At 42.2% G+C, this 26,260-nt stretch overlaps 1 protein-coding gene across 3 annotated transcripts in view; it reads left to right on the top strand.

Annotated features, from left to right (window-relative positions):
• SYBU (syntabulin) overlaps positions 1-24,889 on the top strand; it is a 200,525-nt gene extending 175,636 nt beyond the window's left edge. For 2 of the 3 annotated variants that reach the window (XM_069220634.1, XM_069220636.1), the window contains 4 exons: positions 1,873-1,996; positions 8,141-8,347; positions 17,600-17,749; positions 22,953-24,889. In XM_069220634.1, the coding sequence (XP_069076735.1) occupies positions 1,873-1,996; positions 8,141-8,347; positions 17,600-17,749; positions 22,953-24,090 (1,619 nt within the window). In that variant the 3' untranslated portion in view covers positions 24,091-24,889. The remainder of the gene's footprint in view (positions 1-1,872; positions 1,997-8,140; positions 8,348-17,599; positions 17,750-22,952) is intronic. The other variant, XM_069220635.1, reaches the window with a different exon arrangement.
• The last annotated feature ends 1,371 nt before the right edge of the window (positions 24,890-26,260 follow it).

Here is a 26,260-nt window from a genome sequence, read left to right as displayed (position 1 = left end):
CAGGCGCTTCTAGGTAAGGATAGCTGCTGAGATTGATAGGACAGTCATTCAAGATGCCCGGGGCTAACCCTCAGCAGGCAAGACAAACCTGTCATAGGATTTTCCAAGTTTGTGAACACTTCTTCCGTAGGCAGACTGCCACTAGACATGCGCGTACTCCCACCGCTGGTCTGCGCGTCAAATACAAATAATGATCTTCCTTCCTGTATGTATCTTATTTGTAGTGTGCGAACGTAGCCAAAAGGCAGTGGAGCGCTGTACAGGGTCAAAGGCAAGGTCGTCCAGTAACTGGAGAGAGATGGTTGGTTTCTGGGAGCAGAAGTGTGCTGTTACTGCGTCGTGATGTTCCTTTAGGAGGTGCATCATATGGACTTAAAGGAAGGTCGAAGTGGAAGCGCATGACTTTCAATGTCAGTGAGCAAAATGTTTACAGTATGAGTAGTTCTGAATTATTTAGTGCATATAAAGTTTTCAAGGGGCTCTGGCTACCGTCTTGCTGCCTCGACTGGAGCGAGTGAGGTTGCATCAGGCCACAAACCACATAAAATGAGCCAATAAAGAAGGCAAAACCCAGTAGGATGCGCTTCAGAGAGCCAAAGCAAACTGTTAATGTAAAAATGAAAAGCAAAATAATAAAATGATTCAAGCTTATGGAAGCAAGAGTGAGAGGGTATAAGTAAGTCACTCCAAATGATATTACAGGGTGCAAAAAGGTGCAACAATTAAAGCATTAATAAAGCAGTACCGCATAGGGGAACTCAAGGAACTATCACCTATGTACAGGGGTATATCTGCCTAGATACTCAAAAGTACAAGATATGTATAAAGTCACCATCCTATTGCTCCACTTTTGTGTTCCACCTTTTCTTGCCACATGAGATTTAAACTGCACTTTTGAGCATGAACATACATTTTTGAAATGTCATCCTGGAGCTCTGGTCTCTGCGATCACCCACCTCCTGTTCACTCCTCTCCACACCATTGGTTTGGGTCGTATTTTAAATGCTGATCCTTCAAAGGTCGTTTACAGTTTCCAATGAGAGCTAAAATATGCCCCGTTTTGTTCTAATTGGATGTTTGTCGCCCGAAAGGAAGCTGCACAAATCCTGGTTTCAGTGCAGCTTACAGTAAACCATTTAAAGCCGCCTTCTGACCCTGAGCCAGATTAAAGGAAATTACTTATGTTCTGCTTAGGCCAGTTTTTGATTGTTGCATGTCTTTTTCCTTTTCGTAAAGGGAATGATGGGGAAGGCCACGGTTTCTGAGAGGATTGAAACATGCTTTTTTAACATAAAACTTTAAAGTTCTTATAATTGTCGTGATGTCTATGCTCATTATTTTTGGAAGTATATCTGTGAAGTCCAAGATGTCTTCCAAATCATAAGTTAGACCTCTAGGACGTCCCTGGGAGATAGTCCTTGAGATCTTAAACATCAGATGTTTACCTACTTCATAAACGCATATCTAAGATGGAGATACATTGTTCTTAAAAGGCCTGGTTAGTCCTCAGTGCCTGTGCTGTAACACAGCATAGTGTCATTGATTTCAACTAAAGCTAGATTTATTTATTGTAATAGGTAATCTACCCTGTCGGACACCTGCAACTTCAAAACAAATTGGCACCTAACTTTTTAGTTAGCTGTTAATCTGTGTGTGTTTGTGTATATATTTTACAAAACATTTATTGAAACAGTAGTTCTTTAGTCTTACTTTTGACGACGTGAGCAGGCCGACTGTGAAACAGACTCCTGACGAATGTAACCATGTCACGCCCGTTTTATGTGTGCAAATCAATTTCCTCGTGCCTGCTTTTGTTATAGGCACCATTTTTGAGCAACCAAACAATGTATATTTTTCTCTTTTTCTTCTTAGGGAGTGAGGCGGATTTCAGCTCGTCGAGCAGCACCGGGAGTATTTCGGCCCCAGAAGTTCATATGTCTGCCACGCCTGCCCCCGTGGGTGCCCCCGGAATCAAAAGGTCCTCATTTTCTCGCATGTAAGCATGGAACTCTCCGGAATGATAGTGCTTTACAGCTGATTGGTGCATCGGATGTTCACGAGAGAGTTACGTTATGCTTTCAGGGATGCATGCGTTTTCTTCCGACTAAAGAAAATGGTTTGAGCTTCAGCTTCTATTAGATTTTGCAGAAACGTTATATTTCAGTTTGCAGTCAAAAGCCTTTTTGCTCCTGCAGGACAACCCTGCTTCTGCTGTGGCTCCGAAGCCTCGAAGCGTTCTCTAAAAATACCATTTGTAAGCTTGAGTATTGTTTGGCATGATTTTAAGAAGCTTCGTGTATCTAAAATGCTAATGGCGGCCTTCAGCTGCAAGATATTTTGGTGCGTGATATAAATGAATAAACAAATCCATACGTATTCTCTTATGCGGCTGCTCTTTACTTTTGACCTCCCTATTAGGGTTGGAATTAAATTATTGTTTGGAGAGGTTGTCATTTTTGTACTGGTCCTGATGAAGCGTCAATGGATCCGGCTGGACCACTAGACGCGAAACATGTAGACCCACGAAGTGAGGCACCAGAATTGGTTCAGTCCTCTTGTGTTCTTAGAGAGAGTAAGTGAGCATCACCACTCACCCATGTACTCTTTCCTGTGATTTTAACCTTGGTCCCCATCTTATGTTTGCTGATTAAACTTATGATGTACTTTTAAGATGAGTAACCAATTTTAACTCTTTTTCTCTCCCTATTGCTCAGGTATTCAGATTTAGGTAGTTCACCTATATGACCTGTTTTTCTTTGCTACATTCAGAGCAATACGGTTAAGAGCCCCCCTTCGGGGAGCCCATCAGGCATTGCAGCACCGGCCTGACGAGGAACTTTCCCGATGATGATGCTAGTCATCCAATGTGATGACTGGGGGTTCTCACTCTTGTAGGATTAGGCTCTATTTTTCTCTCCTTGGAACAGTGCACCTGTATATTTGATTAGGAACATTAAACCTATACATGCCCTACTTTTAGATACCATGCACCTTGCCTTGTGGGCAATAAGTCCTACTTAGGGGTGGCTTATGAATCCTCAAAGGAAGATTTAGGTCTATCAAAAGGTGTTATTTTGACAGGTGTCATTTGCAATTAAAAGCTGCATATTCAGGCTACTAGTGGCAGGCCTGCAGACATGTTTACATTGTCACTGTAGTGAGTGGTACAGTGGGTGCTGCAGTCCAGTTGACATTTTACTTGCAGGCCCTGGATAAGCTTACTACTTATAAACTAGGGACTTATGAGTAAGTTAAATGTGCCAATCAGGAGCATACCACTTTTATCATGTTGAAAGGATGAGCACAGGTATTTCCCATTGGTTATCAGGAGTAAAGTGCACAAAGTTCTATAGCCAGTAAAAATAGGATTCAGCAAAATAAAATTGGGATGACCCTGCGGAAAGTGCAGATTTTCCACACAGTGCACATCGGTCATAAATATTTTCCACTGCAGTGACACAAGTTCTATAGTCACTTGCTTTGCTTTAGAATGTGGTGATAACTGGTAGAGCACCAGATATGACTGGGGAAATGTGATGCTTCTTTGATAGGGAAGGATAATGTGCTTGCTAAATGTCAATAACTGTGTGGCAGCTGACATTATTTAATTGAAAGGATATTTCGAAATTTTATACAGATCAGATGAGCTCCTTGCTGGACTACCTCCTTCAGGAAGGGTGAATGAAGGCAAGAACACGCAAGGATTTTTCTTTCTCAGCATAATAAACTTTCTTTTGAAACCGTCTGGAGGAAATCACTCAAAGCCTACAAGTTGAAGGAAGGCTAGAGAGATGCCTTATGTATTTGAATCAAATGTCTGCAGTGCCCTAAATTGATTTGTTGATTTGCGAAGCATTCTGGTTGCCGTTATCTTCTACAAAGGTCATTTTCTATTTAAAGATGATGCATCAAGGTTTTTTAAGGGTACAAGGGAAGGCAGAGAGTATAAGGAAAGATTCCTGAGGGTTGGAGTAATATTGTCAAATTTTCTATAGCCCTTTGAGGTGGGCTGCATGAAGAAAACCTTTTGGGGGTGTCAAATGGGTCTCTGGGTGCCAGCCAGCAGAGCAAGGAAGAAGTGAGTCATGCACCAACAGCTATTCTGACATCACCTTCTGGTAGGGAAGGCTTCACACTGCAACACAAGGACAGTTAATTCCATACAATCTTGGTCTTGTACGAAATATGGAGGTGAGGTTTGTATCAGTGAAGATTCCCAGGAACTTTGGCACAGTTGAGTTGAGGGGCTAATCCTTGCACATTCAGCTCTTAGAACCAGTTGTGTCCTAGTTATGCATGTTTGCTTTGGCAGTGAGGATCCACTCCTTTTTGTTTATGTTCAGATTGGGATGGGTTTTGCACATCCATAGTTAAAGCAATTGTTCCGTGGGATATATCATGGCCATCAAGGCCTCTCCAGTAGAACAGATTATTATCTGCATGCTAGTAAATATTTGTTGTTACATCAAGAATAAAGTAATGCAAACAAAGGCTTAATTCAGAAAAGCACGTCCACGTTATGGTACATTTATAGAAAAACAGTATTCATTTCTGTTAGAAATGGGGTTTTTGGTTGGCAGTCAGGTTACCCTCTGTCCAAGCAAGAACCCTCACTCTAGTCAGGGTAAGTCACATACAATCCAAGATTATCCTGTGCCCACCCTCTGGTACTTGGCACAAGCAGTCAGGCTTAACTTAGAAGGCAATGTGTAAAGTATTTGTGTAATAAATCATACAATAACACAATATAGCACCACAAAAATACATCACACAGTGATTAGAAAAATATATAATATTTATCAGGAAAATTGTTGGTCAAAACGAATAAAGATGCAATGTGAAATTGTAGGGATATCACTGGCAAGTGATATCAAGTGTTTTAAGTCTTTAAAAATCAATCAAAGTCTCTTTCAAGCACAAAGTACCTGGTTTGGAGTGGAAAATCTCCGCAAAGGGCCGCAGAAGAAGAGATACGTGGAAAAATGGTGTGTGCGTCGATTTCTCCCCAGCACACACGGACTTGCATCGTTATTTTTCACGCGGGGAAGTCGTCGTCGTTTTCCGGCGCGCGGACGGTCTCTCTCTATGGGTCGCGGGGATTACCAGATGTCCCTGGTCTGTGCGTGGATTCTCCGGCTTGTTCTCCGGCTGCGCGTCGTTCCGCGGGGCTGTGCGTTGAAGTTTCGCTCTCACGGCAGGTGTCGCGTCGATTTCTCCTCTGAAGTCGGACGGTGTTGTCCTTGCAAGGCCGTGCGTCGAAGTTCCGGTCGCCCGAAGGCGTCGCGTCGATCAGCATCGTGTGCGGTGTTTTTCTCGCCGCGGAACAAGCTGTGCGTCGAAAATTTCGGCGCACGAAGAGTCCAAATGAAAAAGAGAAGTCTTTTTGGTCCTGAGACTTCAGGGAACAGGAGGCAAGCTCTATCCAAGCCCTTGGAGAGCACTTTCACAGCCAGACAAGAGTACAGCAAGGCAGCAGGGCAACAGCAAGGCAGCAGTCCTTTGTAGAAATCAGTCAGGTGAGTCCTTTAGGCAGCCAGGCAGTTCTTCTTGGCAGGATGCAGGTTCTGGTTCAGGTTTCTTCTCCAGCAAGTGTCTGATGAGGTATGGCAGAGGTCCTGTTTTATACCCAAATGTGCCTTTGAAGTGGGGGAGACTTCAAAGAGTGGCTAAGAAGTGCACCAGGTCCCCTTTCAGTTCAATCCTGTCTGCCAGGGTCCCAGTAGGGTGTGTGGCAGTCCTTTGTGTGAGAGCAGGCCCTCCACCCTCCCAGCCCAGGAAGACCCATTCAAAATGCAGATGTATGCAAGTGAGGCTGAGTACCCTGTGTTTGGGGTGTGTCTGAGTGAATGCACAAGGAGCTGTCAGCTAAGCCCAGCCAGACGTGGATTGTAAGGCACAGAAAGATTTAAGTTCAAAGAAATGCTCACTTTCTAAAAGTGGCATTCCTAGAATAGTAATATTAAATCCAACTTCACCAGTCAGCAGAATTTGGTATTACCATTCTGGCCATACTAAATATGACCTTCCTACTCCTTTCAGATGAGCAGCTACCACTCCAATACTGTATGAGGGCAGCCCCAATGTTAGCCTATGAAGGGAGCAGGCCTCACAGTAGTGCAAAAACGAATTTAGGAGTTTTACACTACCAGGAAATGTAAACTACACAGGTACATGTCCTGCCTTTCACCCACAGAGCACCCTGCTCTAGGGGTTACCTAGGGCACACATTAGATGTGATTTATATGTAGAGAAAGGGGAGGTTTAGGCTTGGCAAGTACTTTTAAATGCCAAGTCGAGGTGACAGTGAAACTGCACCCACAGGCCTTGCAATGGCAGGCCTGAGACCAGGTAAAGGGGCTACTTACGTGGGTGGCACAACCAGTGCTGCAGGCCCACTAGTAGCATTTAATCTACAGGCCCTAGGCACATATAGTGCACATTACTAGGACTTATAAGTAAATTAAGTAGTCCAATCAGGTATGATCCAAGGTTACCATGTTTAAAGGGAGAGAGCATATGCACTTTAGCACTGGTTAGCAGTGATAAAGTGCGCAGAGTCTAAAAGCCAGCAAAAACAGTGTCAAAAAAGTGGAGGGAGGCAAGCAAAAAGTTAGGGGTGACCACCCTAAGGCTGTCAGGTCTAACAATTTCATTGCTGTTGTATATAGTCACCCAATCACTTACGGGAAAATACATTGAGGCGCACATGTGAAATAAAAGGTTTCACTTTGTATGACAAGAAAACAACAAGTAACATGGATTACAAAGAATTGTCACAACAATGGATGGATACAAGGGATTATATTGTCTAGCATACAACGCTCGGATGACTCCTCCATAAAGTTCTTAAGGTTCAGTTCTTGAATGAATGCCAGGTGAAAGCTGCTTCACTCTTCCCATATCAAAGTTCAGTAATCCTCTACTACAAGAATCCATAGATATGAGCAATTTAAAACTTAATAGGTTGCAGGGTGTGAAAACACGTTAATGTTTCGGTCTCCTGTTTAATTTGTAAATGATACAATCCTTAGGACTATGATAAGATGAAAGTGTATCCCTTTATGTCCTTTTCTAGAAGTAGTTTCGATAACCAGGCCCACAAATCTATGGCAGAGCGTGGCAACAAAATAAATCAATCCTCAGCCAAGAATCAGAATAAATCAGGAGAAACATAGCACATGCAATCAGTGCGCTGATTGCTCTTGTTCTTGTTGAGGCAGCATTGTCGGCTGACGTGACATGGATTCATGTTGATGTACCACGTGGCGTGTATCGCTCCCTGAGCTGTCCCAGGTGGTGGTTGGTCTGATCTGAATGTCTGTATTTGTTCTAAATGAAAAACTCCCTGAAAGAGTGGCAGATGATATGGCAAAAGTGGCAGCTTTCCCAAACAGGAGTGGGCGGAGATAAAAACATGCATTTCATTTAATGTCAGTTTGATTAGTTTTTATTGCTATTTCAAGTGTTGTCTTTATTTGTCCTTTAAAGAAAAAAGTCTCGTGAGCAACATTTTCAAAATGTTTCCATTTACAAGGCTCCTCAGAAACGATTACACTCAAGGCAAAGGGACATGTGAAAGATCGCCGAATAAACTTGCGGATACCAGGCATGCCTAGAATGGTTTCGGCGAATATTTAATTACTTTTTCACCCGCTCAAATAGATAAACTAGCAAATGCCATTAAAAGAATATAAAAAAGAAGGAAAATCCCTTTCTGAAGCTTCTCAAGCAATGGCAAAGAGAGCTGTTTCACTCCTCAAATCGTAGCCCATTTGAATATTGCATTAATGAGACTTTGACCGATTTGAATGTTGCAGCAAGACCCAAATAAAATAATATTGAATTACCTTCTAGGAATTGAGGGAATTTGCGTTTTAATTCGGCAGCATATAATGTACAGTATTTCAGACCCTTCTACCATCGACTGTATCCGCAGTGCATTTTCGAAATATTGTATCTCAACAATGCAGTCACTGTCTACGGCACTGAGCTTCTGAAATGCATGAATTATTTGATGCTTTACAACGTTTTGTCTCCAGTGCTTTGTCGTGCACCAATTTTTACAGAAGAATGCACACGCACTAGTGTGCGTCGAACAGCTCTTAATGATGTGTTAATATGATTGTTCTCGCTTTCTTAGCCGCAGTTCTCATGGAAGGGGCACATCGAGTTGCTCATCTCACAAGGCAGGAACCAGCCCTCCTGTGTCACGTGACAAGGATCTTATGTCCATGCTGGGAAGGAATCCAGTCAGCCCCGTTACCAATCACGAAAGCTATGGAGCCTCCTCGGCTAGCAGCAGCAATTCTGGCTCGTACAAAGGAAGTGAAACCAGTCCAACTTTAAGGTGAGTTTACGTCTTAAAGTTCCCTCCTCCTCATTCGTGCAATGGCAGCAGCTAATGGTTTGACTTTCCAGAGATTAGGATACCTGTCCGTACCAGTGGTTGCTGGTGGCCTCTAAGACACGTGGGACACGGCCCTAGCTCTGCAGTTGTGTGCCTACTGCCACCTTCAAGTCGGAGCTAATGATGCTTGAGGAAGGCCCAACGTCAAAGCTCCGTAGAGACAATTGTAGGCGTGCTGCTGCCGTCACCCTTGATGTATGGATAAGAGCGCGAGTTCTACTTTTGTGAGGCCTCCTACCCTTCACAAGACCGCCGCCTCTTTTGGAGATAAACCAAGACGTGCATGCGTTTGGAATTCCAGTTCCAACAGCTAGCTCTAGGATACGTTTGTGTAAAATCTTCAGTACTTTCTTTTTAACACTACTATTCTGACTCTATTTTCTCTACAAATAGGAATAGCCTAGATAGTTTTCTTTCGATGTGTTTTTGACCTTCTTTAGCAGCTGTCAGTTTACATTTCAAAAGGGGAAAAATCCATTATTTTAACGGGTGTCCTTATATTTTCAGCAATCCTTTGGCTCTTTTTGTACATTACATTTCTTCTGTGTACAGAGGACTATCCAGCTTACAGTGTCCTATTGTGCACAGCCCTCCCTTTCTTTGCCCCGAGAAATCCCCAAAGCGCTGCTCATCCACATGAGGGTGTAATTTATTGGCCGGTGTGTAGGAAGGCTGACCCGGTCCAGAAAAGGGAGATGGAAGGCATTGTACAGAGAGCGCCAGTAGTTCTTGAAAGCAACGTGCTGACTTATAAAAAAAAAAAAAAACAGTTGTCCTTATTTTGATTTATCAAGAGGCATGAACTGTTGTGCATCGGCTCTGAGGGATAATACTTTAGAAATGTCAATACCAAGTTAAGACTTCACAGAGGCATAACCATCGTTTTCTTGTCAAACTTTTCATGAAATGTATCACAGCCAGTGACTGACATCTGCTTCCTGACATCTTGGCATGGCTTGAATCCCGTTGTTTTCAATGGGAACATTGTTCTATAAAACACTGTCCAAAGTTTTTTAAGTTCTCATAAAGCCAATAAAATTTTGACCCGTGCTCCAGATCCATGTCAAAGGGCAAATGAATAAAGAAACTGTCGTCAGTGCACGGGATGGCAGTTTAGATGCGGCTTTATTCTCTCACTTCTGGAGTGGAACTGAGTTACCACATAGGCACGCAGCACCACCTACTGGTGCACAGAAGCATTGCTGTTAAGAATTGTTTGAATCCAATCTATCATCTAGAAAGATTCAAAATGTGCTTCTGAAATTTACAACTTTACCCATGCTCGTGCTGTATACACTCAAGACGTAACTGAAAATTCTTCTCTTCCAAAAATATTTTTAAATGTGCTTGAATTCAATCGATTGCTTGTAGTTTGCCTCCATTATAGATTGCTTTCCTGTTGCACTTTCTACTCTCTAGAGATCTTCCATGACTGCTTTTCTGTTTCGCGTACCCTTTGTATGCTTCTTCTTCCACTCTAATTTCCTACTCTCTTCTTGCTTTCCTCCACTGCTTAATTATTTTCTGCATCACACAACCTTCAGAATGCCACACTCACTGATCCTGTATTAAGTCTTTGCATATAATTAACTGGGTGGTCGTGATGAATGTGTTGCATAGAGTGTCTGCCCAGCTACCTGCCAACTTTACTCCTCCTAATTTATTATTCACTGTTCTTGCGAGGTCTGCTGATTGTTCTAATCTAACGTAATATTTCTTATGTCTAAGGCTCTAAGGCCTTGGAGCTATGCATGGCTATTTTAACCGGTTGGCGTTTTTGTGCTCATATCCCTTATAAATCAACTAATTGCGTGTTCGTTGAGCAAGACTGACCCTTCCATACTGGTTTAGAGTTGTTTTTCACTAGGACCAGGATTCTTGAGAAATTGTGAATAAAGGGCCATTTATGATACAAACTTCTTAAGTAATTTAGATGAAAAGTCGCGAGTTTTACAAGCTGTTTGGCAGAGGAACTTGGCTTAATGCCATGAAACATAATTTCTCAATAGGGCATAATCAGTTGTTTTCCTAACAGGAAATTGCCGTGCTTCCTATAGGAACACTCTACGCAGTTAAAGTTCCATACTAAAATATACAATTCTATCGGAATTGTTAGTATGCTGCAGCAATCTATCATCGTATACCATGGTGCTTTATTGTATAGATCCGAGTTCTGTGTAGTGTTCTCAATCGGTTGCCAACAAAATGATGCTTGATTTAGCATGATGACAAAATTGCTTACCGGTTAATTTAATTTCTCCTTGTCATAATCATCCTTGTCCCAGTCCTTACTCATGAGCGTGAGATTCACTCAGAAAAAACTTTCAGAAAGCCGAGAATAGAGTTCCACCCACTCCCTTCAATAGGCTAGCACTCCCATTGTTTTCATGACACTCCAAGTACGTACTGAGGGTCGACCTACTCGGGCACAGGCTTGTAGTGACTGGGAGAAGGATGATTAGAATGAGAAGTAATTACGACTGCTGGGAAGTAAACGGAGCATCATCTTCGGTTCCCTACTTTGTCCTTACTCTTGAAGAATACCAAACCCAAAGCAGAACAACCTTCAGAGCTTTATAATAGTCATAGTAAACACGCTGAACTCAAGCATCCAATGCACCACAACACACAGTGATATATTAACCAAATAACATGTTTCACAACAGAACTGAGCATTTGTCCAGATGTCATACTTTTTTTAATTTCTGAATTCTGTTAGGAGAGACAAAAGTGTTAGAAGTCATCCAAGTGGCTGCTCTGCGGATTTCAGAGCTCAGACCTCTGCCAAGAAGCTGCCAGACTCCAATTAGAAGTACCTGAATTCCAGCTGGACCTGGGTCTCAAAGTAGACTAAGGTACTGGTAGGTCTAATCCACCTGGTGAGTGATGCAGAGAAGGCTCTCTGAACTCTGAATTAGCCTAGCTATATCCTTATTGCAAATAAGTCCTTCGAGAATCTTAAAGAATGTAACCTAAGAAAATAGACCCTTCTACATCATCAGATACCATTTCTCTTATTCATGAGTACAAAGTGCTGAAAAATGACTGAAAGGACTGCTTTCAGTGCCCTATGAACAGTAGAGGGAACCACTGGAATAAAGTATTGTAATGTACTGTGCTTTGCAGTGTGTAGTTTGTAGACATGCACTAGTTGTATGTGTGCCTGTGGATGATGCAATACATGGGGGCCTTTGGGTTACATTTTGGGAGACCCAGGCCTCCATGGTGAAACATGAATAGGAGGTAGAGAGCCCCTCCCCTGCACCTAAAGACAAGTTTGTGTATTGCTGCATTCCTTTAATCTGGGTGAGAAATACACTGGAGAAGCGAGAGCCATGATTCCCCTGTACCACTCCAAAGGGTGCTCTGTGATGCAATGAGAAGGAGCCTGGGCACACATAAGGAAGGAGATGGGGATGATAAGAAAATCGTAGAGCAGGGCTGGGGCTTTTGGCTAACCTTTTGACAGACCTATCATTATGGCTGACATCCAGGTGTGACCGCTAGTCACTTTCATGGCCTGTGATGTGGGGCTATCCGCTTTGGAGTCCCTCCTGCTGTGACAGACTGCTCTAAAGAGGAAGAAGAGAGCAGAGGAGTGCACACTTCAAAAGAAGCAAACCCCAACAAAAAACTTTAAAGACTCTGACTAAATCACATTTGGTGTCTAGAAATGGACTAGAAAGGGAGCTTGAGACACCTAAAAATTGTCATCTGTCAAGCAGTCAGGTGTGCTGTGTGAAGAGAGGAAGCTCTGCAAGACAACTGCCTGTGACCAGGATTAGGAGGGTGGGGGGGAGGGCAAGTCCTGCTAGTCTCCCTGCTGGGTGAGGGGGGGGGGGGACATCACCCAGGGAATCCAAGACCACCTGCCCTGGAGCACCAGCACCTATCTGTTTACCAAGATTAGAGTGGTCTGCAAGGAAGACAAGAGTGCTGGAGGAAGTGAGGTTCAGTGGGGAACCCTGTCAAGTGGACCTTCTTTTGGAGGTTTGAGGAGACAGCTACTGCACTGATCAGGAGACCCTTGTATGCCAGAGGAGTGCCACCTTGAATTAATCCATGTACATCGCTTCACCAATCGGGCCAGAGCCTATGCATAGTGGAGAGCGGCAACCCAGTGTGCCAGGAAGGGGTTGTTGTGAAAAGAGTGGCGTCTAGTAAGGATTGTTACCCATGTGCGGTAGTGGGCCCTTGCCAAGAACTTCACTGTGCTGATTGGGATGAAGTCCACCTACCATGAGGATACTATGACCCTGTGTGCCAGAAGAGGTCACCAGGGCCAGAAAGCTGTGCAATCTGGCTAGAGTCAACACTGAGAGGAGTGAGGCCACTGTGGGACCCTCCACACCGTCCAGGGCAAAGAAGTTGCCCCCCCACCAGTCACCAGAGGGACAAGACTTAACTTGCAAAGAGGAGCCATCAAGAACCTCTGGTTGCTGTTGAGGTGCAACTGTATGTGAAGAGTCTCCGACTGCCATGTGCAGTAAACTCTCTTACATCGACTGCTGCCTGTTCGAGCATCTTTGGAATGGGCAAGCTCAAGAACTCGGACACTCCAGTCTTGTGAGCTGTGAGTAAGGCTGGTTTCATGCCAGTAAGCTCCTCAGGAACTTGCTGCTAATGAGTGCTGCGGGGCTGGAACATTGTCTTTAAAAATAGTCACAGTGGACTCTTGAGACTCTGACTACTAGTGGGGCTTACCCTGGATGGTGCGTATAGTGAATGGGGAATAATCACTATTGCAAGAAGCAAAGAGTGAGTGGGACAAGGGGAGACCACATAAATAGACAGTAGAGCCCTAACCTCAGGGAAGCTGTGTAGTTTGTGAACATCATATTTTTGATTTGTGCTTATAGTGGTAGAAACAAAATACTTATTTGTCATGAAAGTGAGTATTTGGCTGGACAATGAATGATGCTGCTCCCTGCATTTTGAGTTGTTACCCTGTGTTCACTCCTCTATATCAATACCACCCTATCCCACCCCACCCCCTGAAGGAACGTTGGACTGCTCCGACCATGCTAACCTTGAGTGCCAAGTGCTGAATGGCTACTTGGCACAGTTTCTCAGAATCCATAGTAGGTAGGCCCCTGGACATCAAGATTAATTGACTTGCCCTGCATTGCAAGATGTTGAGCCAATGCTGGAACCCAAACCTGTTCTCTAGTTCCTAAGTTGGAAACTCAGGCCATTAGGCCACATCTCCTACCCTGGATAATATGCACAAAGCAGTATAACACATTAAAAACATTATATGGCACAGCAATACATAACAGTCAAAACATGAACACAACAACCACCGTACAACACAGCCACATTACATTGTAATAATAAAGCAAGCACAAAAAAAATCACTACCGCAACACGTCACAACAAATATGCACAAGCTTTCATGTCACACATTTGCTCTTCTAAATACTACCTCCATAATCAGTTGGTGAAGTATGTTTGCACCAATCACTGATTTACTTACGATCAAGGCCATGAAATAGCACAGGTCAAATGTTATATGACCCTGTCTTTTGTTAAAACCCATGGTCAGAAATTGAGGGATTGGATCACTTGGCACTGAATGTGGAGAACTTCTTATAACGCTGTGTATAGAAGTCTCTATATTTGTCTCCATGTTGCTAGTGAATGTGCAACGCACTGGGAGCCTGGTTTGTACCAAACAAAAAAGATGCAATTCAGACATATTGGAAGAAAATAAGTGGTGGCACAACTGGTATTTAAAAAAAAACTTTTTTTTTTTCTCATGCTTTGTCTACTAGATGCACCTGTTTAGAATAAAAAACAAGCAGTGTCCAAGAAGGCAACTGACTCTTCTTTTGGGATCTGATACTTGTCATGTATTTTCTCACTGCAAAAACGTATTTTTTAAAACTTTTATTGTAGCACGAATATCTCAAACCTATGATGCTGTCACTACCTATTTAAAAGGGCCACGGACAAGCAGGGGTTATTCGGTCCAACCATTGGGGTTGTGGCCTCTTACTGCTGATGTCCTAGGACCCGACCTTCTATGGGTCCTGACCTACTGGGCCAAGTACCAACCCGTCTGCAAATTGGCTCTCACTGGTAGTGCGGGTCAAGAAGTCCTGGGCTCTTTGCGAGGATGTAGTGTAAGGTAAAAAATGGGTAAATAACTACAAATACAATCAGTGAGTTCCAGTAATCTGATTGTCCTGTCCAACTACTATGTTTGGCAAGAGATTGTTCTCCTGCTGTTCTGTGCATTGTCCCCCACCCGATCCTCCCTCTGCCACACTATCAAACGTGTCCCTGGTGGTTTACTGGAAGCGACACCACGGGTGTTGTGCACACTAGCAGTGTGCAACAGTGTCTTACTTTAGCTCTGAAAATTCAGCTTACTATGGCTTTAATACCTTAAGCTTCTGCAAGTCTCAAAATGTCCTCCGGCCATGCTCTAGGCGAACCCAATCATGACCTGAATAAGTCTGCCCATGCTCCAGTGATAAAAGAAATGTTCAGATCTTCCAGTTGTCCGCCGGTGCGGCATGCTGGGGTAGTTTAGCTTCCCAATGCAGAAGATGGCTTCTCATTTGCAATTTGTGCAGGTAAGGGGATGGGGCAATAGCCGTGAACTCGGGGTGGCTTTTGCTCTTTATCTCATGTCCCTTTTATGGTCGTGGGTACTTCTCCAATCTGGGTACTTGCCCAGTGATTCTAGTGCCCCAACTGCCTTCCTGGAATATGGTGGTTACAGACATGATCATCCGCCCCATTGGTCCAAGTGACTCACTCCTGGCATATGGGGTTCAGAACCACAAGTGATGGCCTGAAAATTCACATCAGCCCCAACGGGGTCTGCTCACTTCTGCAAGAGGGTGGACAGCTGACTCATCAACGATCCCAACTGGACCAAAGCCTCGCACTTGGCTCACTAGGATCCACTTGCCAGGATCCCTGCTGGGCTTTGCTCCCTCCCTGCTCTCTCCTCCTTCTCAGGGGAAGGCTGGTGTTCCAGGCACAGGGCAAGTGTTAGTGGCTTCCTGGGTGATGGACTGTCACCCAGCTAGAAGACCTTGGTCCCCACACCTGCTTGCAGCAGCTCCATTCATGATGATCTTGACTACGCTGATACACATCTTGTGGGATCTATGCTCCCACTTTTATGGTCCATATCCAGACATAGGTGTGATTTAGTGTGTGGTCCTTTAAAATTCATGTTGTCAACTCCTTTTAAGTGCCCTTTACCCAGCACCCCATGTAACCATCACATGACGACCTGTGCTACTCGGTCACCATGTGTAGGCCAAGGGTGAGTTAAGTACAGAGCAAAAGAACTTCAGATAACTGGGCTGATAAGCACCACTCCAGTGACAAAGGGTAAAATGGTCTTTTCACACTACTGATTCTTGCAAAATACAGAAATGGTATGCTGACATCACTGTGCTTGTCACGTAACTTCTGGTGAGGGCTGTAGCCCTCTGCCACTATGGGAGCCATACTTGCACACATCTCAGGGCCTAACCAGACAGCATTGCCGTAAGACGGGCCTAGGCGCACTCATGATCCGTGTTCGTCCATGAACAAAACTCAGTACAAGAGATCCCAATATCCATACACCTCAGGTACCCTCCGAAGGAGAACACGTCCATACTATGCAGGGAACTTTCTGTTCCAACATGGCATGTGTACATCATGATGTAGGAGGTTGAGATTAGGCCAACTAGAAAAAAATAAGTTAAGCTGGTGATGGTAGTGGAAGCATCTATTTGGGGTGGTACTAGACTGAACATTGTCCAGCTTTTCTTTGCATATTTATGTTTCAGACATTTACATTTCGAAATCAAGTAGACTACCAACTTATACTGTGCTATCATGAATCATTTCCTGCTCTCTCCTGGTGAAGAGGAGAAATCAGTGAGGCACAAAGTGAACTGGAAACACCTGCAGAGCGCAGGTTTGCAGCTCGTGTTTGGAGGTTTTGGGCAACCATCATCCATCGGGAGTTTTACAACCTCCCCAGCTCGTTTGCAGTAGCTGAAGAAGCTTTTATTATTTGTGTTTTATGGGATGGTGAACTCTAGCAGTTTCAAGCTCTAAACCCTGCCCCTTCCTTGGTTGACCATGTGATGGTGAGCTCAAAGCCTGTGGCTCACCCGGGACCACGCCTCTTGAAGGCCCCTCGCATAGTAACATTATTTTCAAAGTCGGAAGGTCTGATACAGTCCAATGAAGCAGTTTGCTCCCACAGAAGTTCTTTAGGTCAAGTGCCAAAACTGAAAAAAATACAGGACCTGGTTTATCAAATTAGATTTATGGCTCTGGATTAACCTGGTGCACCAGCAAACTAGACTCGTGCACCAGCCACAGATTGGTAAGATAAATGTCCTGTCTCCTATAAATGTGTTAACTCGGCTTTGTGCTTGTCTGCAAAAGGCTACCCGATGCTTGAGAGGGAAGCTGAAGTCCTCCCTAAGTTGGATGTGGTCACAAGCTGTAAAGAGACATGTTGCTTGAAACACAGGGGCACTTTAAAAGATATAGACCCCTCCCCCCAACATACATTTGGTCAGTGACTGCAGCATTGGTAGGGTCTCGGGTGTCTCTGGACCCCCATTGCACAACTCCTGCAAATTACACTTTACACATTAATCAAGGGCCCTTTTCGCCATGCCTTTGTCTCGGTAAACTGGTGCCAGCGCACAGGCAAAATCTTCCTGCACGCACATGGGGGACAGCCTGTGGACGTGAGGGAATGTCCACATCACATTCTATGACATACATGGTGCGCTTGAGAAACGGATATTGCTGAAAGGGCCTCAAACGTCTAGTGTCACCTTCTGTTAAACAAAAGTGTGCAAAGCACCACCACAAACTCCATAGAGGGCCCTTTGTACAGAGCGTTAGTTAATCAGGTCTCTAGTTTCAAAGTCAGCAACGCTGGGTACCAATCACATTGTACTTATAAATGTTTCGGGATGCAAACTGCTGTTGGCTGTAGCGTGAATACAGTGGCTTAAGCTTTGATCTTGATCCACTTGGCACCAATGCTCTTAATACACTGCAGAACGTGGAATTTGATCTCTCCAGCAGCCAAGTGAGAATTCATTTGCTAGATTAGTCGCATCCTGACGTGTCCTGCGTCGTAAAGAGCATGCATCAAAAATAGTAAACTATGTATCTTTATAGGAAGGATAGCAGTCTGTTTTCTCGTTACAGACGCACTGCCAGGTATAACTCCTGTGGCGACAACCACGGCATTAAACCACCAAACCCTGAGCAGTACTTGACACCACTGCAGCAGAAGGAGGTGGCCATAAGGCATCTGAAGACAAAACTGAAAGAGTCTGAAAGCAGGCTTCAAGAAAGGTAGGTTTTTTCCATCCATCCATCCTAGAGACTTATGACTACTGTTTGTGTTCTGGCAAATGTTTCCATGTCAAGTGTATTTCGGAATGTATTATTGATATACCAACATGGTGCTCCAAGACTAGCCCATCAAATCCAATTTCTAATGTGGAGTATGCAGTCATTTCAGTGCTTGGTGTCATTGGCTGGCATTACTGTGTTAAACCACTTAAATCGTTCATCCTTGCAAGGTTTGTTTAATGGAAACCTTGAGTAGGGCCTTGGTCAAATTTGTACTGTCAGGAAATGAACTGCTACCCCTGCCATTGATCATACAGTCTGCCTGTTCAGTCATTCTGTTGCAAGGGAGCATTGAGCACTAAGTCAGCGCACTTAGTCCAGAATAATATAGGCTTGCAAATTTAACCTGAATCTACTGAGCAATTCATATTGAGGTGACCATACGAAAATGTAGGATTCAGGTGAAAGTGTCTATTTTACATTCCAAGACATCGATGCCTGGGTGATGTAGGCCTTACAAGGGGAAGTGAATTTGTGTGTAGGAAAATACAGTACCTTAAATTTATTGAGTATTAGGATAGTGAAGCCCTTCTGAGTATAGTACTGCCTAAACACTGATGTTGTAATTTCTTTGAGGCCTGGAGGGAGTTTCACATTTTAGGGGCACAAGTAGAGAAGGATTGAGAAACTGTTTGTTTCTGGAGTTTGAGGATCCAAATATAGAAAGTGTTTTATGGAGAGGGAAGGTGACACAAGTTGCTCTGACATGCTGTAGATGCAAATCAACTTTACAAAGGGCTCCATCACTCCAGTAGGTCTCTTATTGCTTAAACCTTTAAGAGCAAGTACGCTGGCATGCTTCCCATTACGAAGGAAATCGCAAGAAAAGGAGCGTTTTCAGTGCTTTCTAAAAGGAGAGGAGAATGGGATTACCAAAGAAATGAAGAAGATTGTCTCTCATGGTGGGAACCAGAATTGGAAACTCCCTCGCACCCCTCCTCAGGCTACAAAAGATGTTGTTCTCCAAAGTGAGGCAACCACTCGAGATCATTGCAGGGTACCCTGTTTCCTCAAAAAGAAAGTGTAAATGCCATTTTTATAAGGAATTCAAAGCTGAGAATCTTAGAAATCATGGAGTAAGTAAAGCACGCTAACTTAGTCTCTGTCATCCTTCTTTGACATGACATTGTGCTATGCCACATTATTAACTTTGCTGTTTCATTCCTCACTATAATAAGTAATTTCTATGCTCCACGGAGCAAGACGAGGACTTTACTGAATGTTCTTAGTGAAATTTATTTTTCTCAAGGCCATGTTCAGCTGTCCAAAACTGAATAAACTACTATGTAACAGTTGTGTCCCATGTACCAGGTGATGTGAGCATAGAAACAAATGCAGTAGAATAGTGAGAAAAACATCTGATGTATTCTGTTGCAGATGTTTCTCTTGGCTTGATTCTCATTGGTTATGAGCCTGTGAACCATGTACTAATGTGAATAAAAACCTTTTGTCTAAAACCTTTTATAGGTGTGTGAATTTATGATGTGGGAAGGAGTCCTTTTCTCCATTCATAGCAGTTGAATCTCTGTCTGTTTTATATAGAACTCTCCTGAGTTTATGAATTTCTGTATTTAGGCTTAGCACATTGACTAAATTACTAATTGATTAACTGCAATTGTACCTTTGTACTTTGAAGATTTATTCAAAAAAATATTCAAACTTGAGACCCTTTTCCTGTTTTTAAAGACCTGAACTGTGTAATAGTGACAAGGCACTACCAAGGTTTTTCCTAACTAGAGAGACTGGACCATGGAGGCACACCAAAGTCCGTATAGGGACTACACTGCTTCCAGTCCAATAGATCGGCGCACCTAGGGAGAAGGGATTTGTGTGGGTTTGCGCACTGATAGAGCTATCCTTGCAGTTCAGAGTTGCAGATAAAAAACTGCTCTTAACAGTTATAAGAACATGACCTGGAAAACAGGAGTTCTAGCAGGAGCAGGATGCCTGAATCGCACATAAAAGCACAACAAGGTAGTTGATATGTTAAACGTTTGATAGATTCCATTCTTAGCAGAGATAGGTGAGACATTCGATACAAATAGTTTTTTCCTCCTAGTACAGTCTAGTTCTGACCGAAGCACTGTCCAAAAAAGATAATTGTTTTCTGCATCATGGGTTTAAAAAGTGTAAAGGAGATACAACTAAGATTGTAGTCTCTTAGGGGAAAGCTTATTACTCAACATCAAGAATAGGTTTCTCATTTTTTATGTTGGCTGAAAGCATAGGCCTAGTCAAGCTGGTCAAATGGTCGTGTCCTGCTTCCTCAAGATATCTATCTGGTCTTAACCTTTATAGCAGTTGTTCAGTCAATACTCGACTGCATAATGCATGCTTGAAACCTTTACCCTGGGTGTGACAAGTTGAAAGAGGTACTGTTTATTGTCCTAATTACATGTAAAAATGCCAATGTTTGGAACCAATAAAATGTGATGCGTGTGAATGAATACATATATATAATCATGAGTGCCCTCGGGTGGATTCCGGTGCGAGTGTTCTACTCCGTGTCACCAGTGGGATTCCGTTAGTTCAACAGCCTGATAGTTGTAAAGTACCTTGTGCACTTTGTCTATATCATAATGAAATATAAGTGGAGTGGGTATATCTGATGCAATTGGCTAGGCAAAGGATGCTACATAAACACTGTTTGTAATGTAGGACAATGTAAATAATTACTTGGCCAGTTTAGTGACAGATGATAGGAGCCTTGTACTCTTTATGTGTGACTGGTATAGGAGATGTAAGGCAAATTTCTCCTATGTGACTACAGAAGAGGCCTCCCCTCTGATATCAGTTAGTCTGTAACCATTAAAAAGTAGGGTTAGTACACCACTGTTGTATGTTCAAATTTTTCTGCACATATGTTGTGTGAATTCATGTGTGCAACACAATATTTTCACTGTCTACAGGATAATACATGGTCAACATTTGTAAAATGAAAAAAAGAGGATAGACCGCATACCTGGGGTATATGATGGACGTACCATACATTGTGATTTTGCTTTTATGTCCGCAGGAGTATTTTTACCAACATTGCCTAAAAGGCAAAACTTATTCTTGCCTCCCTGCACATATAAAGACCGAGCATAGTCTGTAGGGGATCCTGTATTTCCCTGACTAAGGCTTTATACCTATTTCAGGCCAATAGAGTGGCCAAAACATGTTTGCATCACCTGTATAAGAAAAGAATGACTAACACTGAACATTGGAACTCACATCCTAGCTAGTTTGTAGCCCTTCCCATTGTACCCTCAAAGTAAAGGAAAATACTTTGGGTATATTCTAAGGTAGTTTTAAAACATATATTCTGGACCCACATACAATCAGTATAGTTTATTCTGATCTCCTTCTCTCGGAGGTCGAGACCACTGTAGTGTTAATACATTACCATAGTAAGTCTTGGTTTTTGCTCCCTTAGGACAGTGGCATTTTATAATTAGTATAACTGTTTTTTCCATTACCATACTTTTTCTGGGCTAGAGATTTGGTGAGTCCTGAGATATCCAGTTCCAATTATGTTTACATCTGTGTCTCATTGTTGCAGTTGTAGCATGTACTGTTGAAAGAGTTGAGGAGCTCTGTGAGTGAGGTCATGTTGACATAAAAAAATCATCAAGTGAGGCGATTGAGACTTTAGGAACACCTACCCATTTATTGAATTGTGATGTACAGTAAGGAAGATGCATGTTTGTTTTCCTGCTAGGTTAGCCTTGTTCCAGCCAAAAACGATGCCTTGGAACCTAGTTTCAATTTACCCTTTGAGTGGTAGTTGATTGTCAACAGTGTTGAAAGATGATGGAGGTGAAGTATGCAGCTCCTCAGGTCATCTCAGATTGCCATTAGCATGAATTTGATGCCTCTTTGAGGATGGAACACAGCTGTCTGTCAGCAAAACGTTTGTTTTATTCAAGTAAATAGGAGATTTGGGTGAAAGCTGCATTTACAATGAGCTTCTAAAGAATGATTTGTATGCAATTAGGTTTTAGTTTGTTGGGTCCAATTTATCAAGCCCTTTCTTCTTAACACTGGCTTAATGTAGGACATTTTTAGTTTGTTGGGGAGCTCTTTGGTTGAGATGGATTAATGATAGTTCTGGATGCTATGATAGCAGGTGATCCTAGGGGGATGACCATGTATTTGTGCAGCATGGGTGAGTTGGTTTTTGAAAGCTTATTTATTAAAGGCACAGCTACCAGCTGTTAGCCAGCACTCCTTGTCAAAACCTGCCTTTTACTTTTTAGAGGTGAGGTTGCAGACGTACTTCTCCTAGTCAATAATTCAGTTTCTCACAGTGAGGTACAGAGCATGTATCTTCTAATGTACCATTATTCAAAGTGTATTCATCAGCTATGGTGTTAAAGAAATGTGTGAATATAAGCAAAATAAAACAATAATTTAGTGGTCAGTCATGGTGGTATTATATTTTGTCCAATGATATCAAGTAGGTTACGAACATCACTGTTAAAATAGCATGACTAATTGACTTCAAACTTTTTGCCAACTTGGCCACTGCACTGTTTATTAGAAAACATAACTCATCTGCAGATACACTTGTGTCTTCTATAGAATACATTCTACTCCTTTCTTGGCCCTATGGACGGTAAGATGATATAAAAGTTAAAATATTATTACAGGATAGTACTGTAGCACTGAGAAACAGTGGTACAACAATGTGACCATTTCCTTTGACAACATATATAAATATTAAGTATATGGCTATCAAAAATGCATAGACTGACAAATATTGAATTTCAGCTTTTCAGACCTAGAACCAAAGAAGATTAACTCTGGAACACTCTTAATATTTGCAATATTTGTTAAAATATAAAGTTATAGCTTTGGCATCTTTGTCATTTTATACACTATAATCATACAAATCAGCAACATATACACTTTATCTTGAATAAAAAATATTTAAATGTTTCACATTTATTGATATAATGGGACACTTAACACCTATTTGTAAATCATTTTCAAAGGAGGCCTTCGGGTTTCATCTAAATTTTGGTATTTTTCTTCAAAACGTCTAGAAACTGTGTACTATGATTACTGAAATTTAATTTAGGAACCCCCGTGTAAACCAGATCAACATAATTGTCTGTATAATCCATGCATTTACAGTGTCTGTTGTTCTTTACCACAGGGAAACTGAAATAGAAGATCTGAAATCGCAATTGGCACGTATGAGAGAAGATTGGATTGAGGAAGAATGCCATAGAGTTGAAGCACAGCTTGCTTTAAAGGAGGCAAGGAAGGAGATCAAACAGCTTAAGCAGTTTATTGAAACAATGAAAAACAGCTTAGAAGAGAAAGATAAAGGCATTCAAAAGTATTTCATAGACATCAACATTCAGAACAAGAAGTTGGAGTCTTTGTTGCACAACATGGAGTTGGCCCAGAACGGGACTGTGGGAGAGGAGCAAGGTCTTGAATATTTGTGTGAATCACCAGGCAAGTCAATAACCGAAAGCACAATGTATGGGAAAATGGCTGATGAAGAAGACCAAGCAGTAGAGGAAATGGCAGACAGTGGGCTTCTACTAAATGATGATATGGCAAACAAAACTGATTTACTTGATGATGTGTTGATAACACCAAGTGAGAACGAGAAGTACACTTTACTCGATTCCTGTGCTGTGCATGCTGTATCAGCACATAAGTCTCGTGTGAAGGTTCCCAGTGACGAAATGTCCCTTGGAGTGGTGGAGAGCCCCATATTGATGGAACAAGCTATCCAAACTGATGTGGTACCATATAGCCTCGATGTGGAAAAACTTGTTCTCAAAATCTTCAAATCTCATTACAACAACCCTGTTAGTGCATCATCTGCTCTGTGGGTAGCTGGCGGCTTTCATGTTGAATGCATCACTGAATCCGCACCCACATTAATGCTAGATTTAACTCCAAATGACCCAAACTCTGCCATCCTTTTATCCCCCACTGGGTCCCCTTCTAATAAGATGAGTTCAGTATATAATGCCAACCGTGCTATGAAGGAACTTGACTTTGAGGTCACCCCAGAAAGCGAAACTGAGAGAGAACTGAGTTCCCCAGCACGGAGTATAATGAAAAAATATTGGAGCGATAGTTTTTGGGTGGATGTGTTGGCCGTAGCTGTACCCATCATACCTACAATAATATGGGCTTGCAGTACACAGAGAGGAGCAACTGATCCCCTCTATAATATGGGCACTTTGCTCCGTGGCTGCTGTCTGGTGGGTTTGCATTCCCTTCGGCGCACACCATTTAATCTTGGGGTTAGTACCCCAAATCTCCATTAGTGGGCACCCTACTTTTCCGAATGTTCCTTTTATAATGGAGACTAAAGAGCACTTAGAGCTATTGTAAACAATCAAGTTCATTTTGTATTCTTTGCACCAAAATAATTTATTTGCACTACAGGATGTTTTGTTGATCAGCACTCTGCACTCTAAAACCATAATCGGATATTACTATGAAATAATATGAACTTGCATAAACCAAATGCACCTGATATAGAATATGTATAGAAGCATGGTAGTCTGACTGTGCATATTGGAATATCTATTTAAGCACACCTAGACTATTTGCAATGTTAAAATATTACTGAAGCAGCTAGCAGTATGTACAGCAAGTTTAATGTGCAAATGCTTTGCTTCTTGTGTGTTTCAATGTGCACTTTCTCCTTCCTTTGGCAAGCCATGGCATTGTAACAAACATTGCATTGTAGTTTAGGGAGTGTTGTGTGTCCATGTAATATTTTTGATTAGGTTTGATTCTGTAATATTTTAAATAATTTGGACTTAACTACTGTTGTGCAGAAAGTGATGTAGTTTTAAGAATTCAATGTTTTGTTGTTGGTCAGTAATTTATTGGACGAGGGAGGGGTCAGTGATGAACAAATGAACAATGGATGTACATTCCGTTAGTGTCACAGTATATTTGTAAAAGTAATTTAAATTATTAATTTCCATATATTTATTTTATTGAAGTGTATAAACTTTGTTAAAGCATGTTGACATCCTGAGTTGTCTTGGCTTTTGAATTTGTCCTAAGTGATTTATAAAGCTTTACTAAATGAAAATAAAAATATCAGTCTGATTCAGTTTGCTCTTTTAATTTTCTATAGTTTGTAACATGGGTGGTTTTGTATAGTCAGCAGTACCTGATGGTTGTTGCTGTGATACTCTACCAGTTGTTTCTTTGCCTGGACTGCATGATCTGACCTTAAGTTGTTGATAACAATAAAAAAGAAATCCTCCTGCCAGTAAATGCTGTTTGGCATACCATTTCCATTCTTAATTATACCCATATGGGCTTCTTTAGACACGATTATTATATTGAAAATTATGGAGGATTATTCTCTGTATTGTTAGTCACCTTCTTCATCCACAGAGTTTATTGTGACAGTTCTAGATGAACCTCGGTCACTTTTCAGTAACGAAATAATCTTGATATGGAGTATAAACATGCACTGACCAAGGCAATAGGTCTGGCTTTCGCATAGGTAATGTACAAAGATAAGGATCAAACCGATGCACCTAGACAGATCATGCATACAAGTACACACAAACCACTCTGCTCACCGGGAGCAACATGCACACAACAGTCAACTAAACAACCGAACCAGCATGTTGGAACATGAAATATCACTTGTCTACATAATTTGCATATACACACTTCCAGGCACACTGGTGGGTGAATAGCGGTGGGTGGGCATAGATGCACACATGGATGGTAGGAATATTGCTATAAATGGCTGAGTGCATAGTAGATTGATGTTTTAGATGGTGGGGGTGTTGCATGCATGTGTGTAGGTTGAATAGGTTCTCGTGTAGCTATATGATTGGTAGGTTGAATAAATGAAGGTAGCTAGATGGATTTAGGTGTACATGCAAGGGTTTTTAATGCATCTGTGTGGATAGATTACTGTAGAGGGTCATGCATGGGCGACTTATTTCTCCTTCTAATATTACCCCTGAAATAATTTTCCTTACTCACACACATGAGAATCCCAAAACCATTCTACCGCGCAAGAATCAGTCATACTTTGTGTGACCGTAACTTTGTTTGCAGAAGACAAATGTTGGTGTAATGAACCTGCCAAAGCACCATGAATTTCACTAAATGCCAAACAGAAACCTCCCCAGCTTCAAGAATAAAAAAAAAAAACATATTTTCCTTTGGATAAGGGGCAAAAGTGCATTTACTAGTCTCTGCAGTGCTCTTGAATTCGGTGTAACCCGATCTTTCTTACAAATTAAATGGTTACCTCCGAATTGGAGTCTTTTTAGCTCCAGTGACCAGCCTCGACAAGGTAAATTTTAAACTCTAATCATCTGTTAAGATGCACACAATTGAAGTATACAGCAAACACTTTCAAAGAGCCAAATTTTAAAGGGAGGGCTAGGCAACTGTCAATTTCAATTACTCGTTCGTGACTTAATCATCCACTAACTAGAACAATTAATT

The sequence above is a fragment of the Pleurodeles waltl genome, chromosome 2_2 (genome assembly GCF_031143425.1).
Source record: "Pleurodeles waltl isolate 20211129_DDA chromosome 2_2, aPleWal1.hap1.20221129, whole genome shotgun sequence".
NCBI classification, from domain to species: Eukaryota; Metazoa; Chordata; class Amphibia; order Caudata; family Salamandridae; genus Pleurodeles; species Pleurodeles waltl.
The sequence above is the reverse complement of the archived record's forward strand: the minus strand, read 5'-3'. Positions and strand labels throughout refer to the sequence as shown.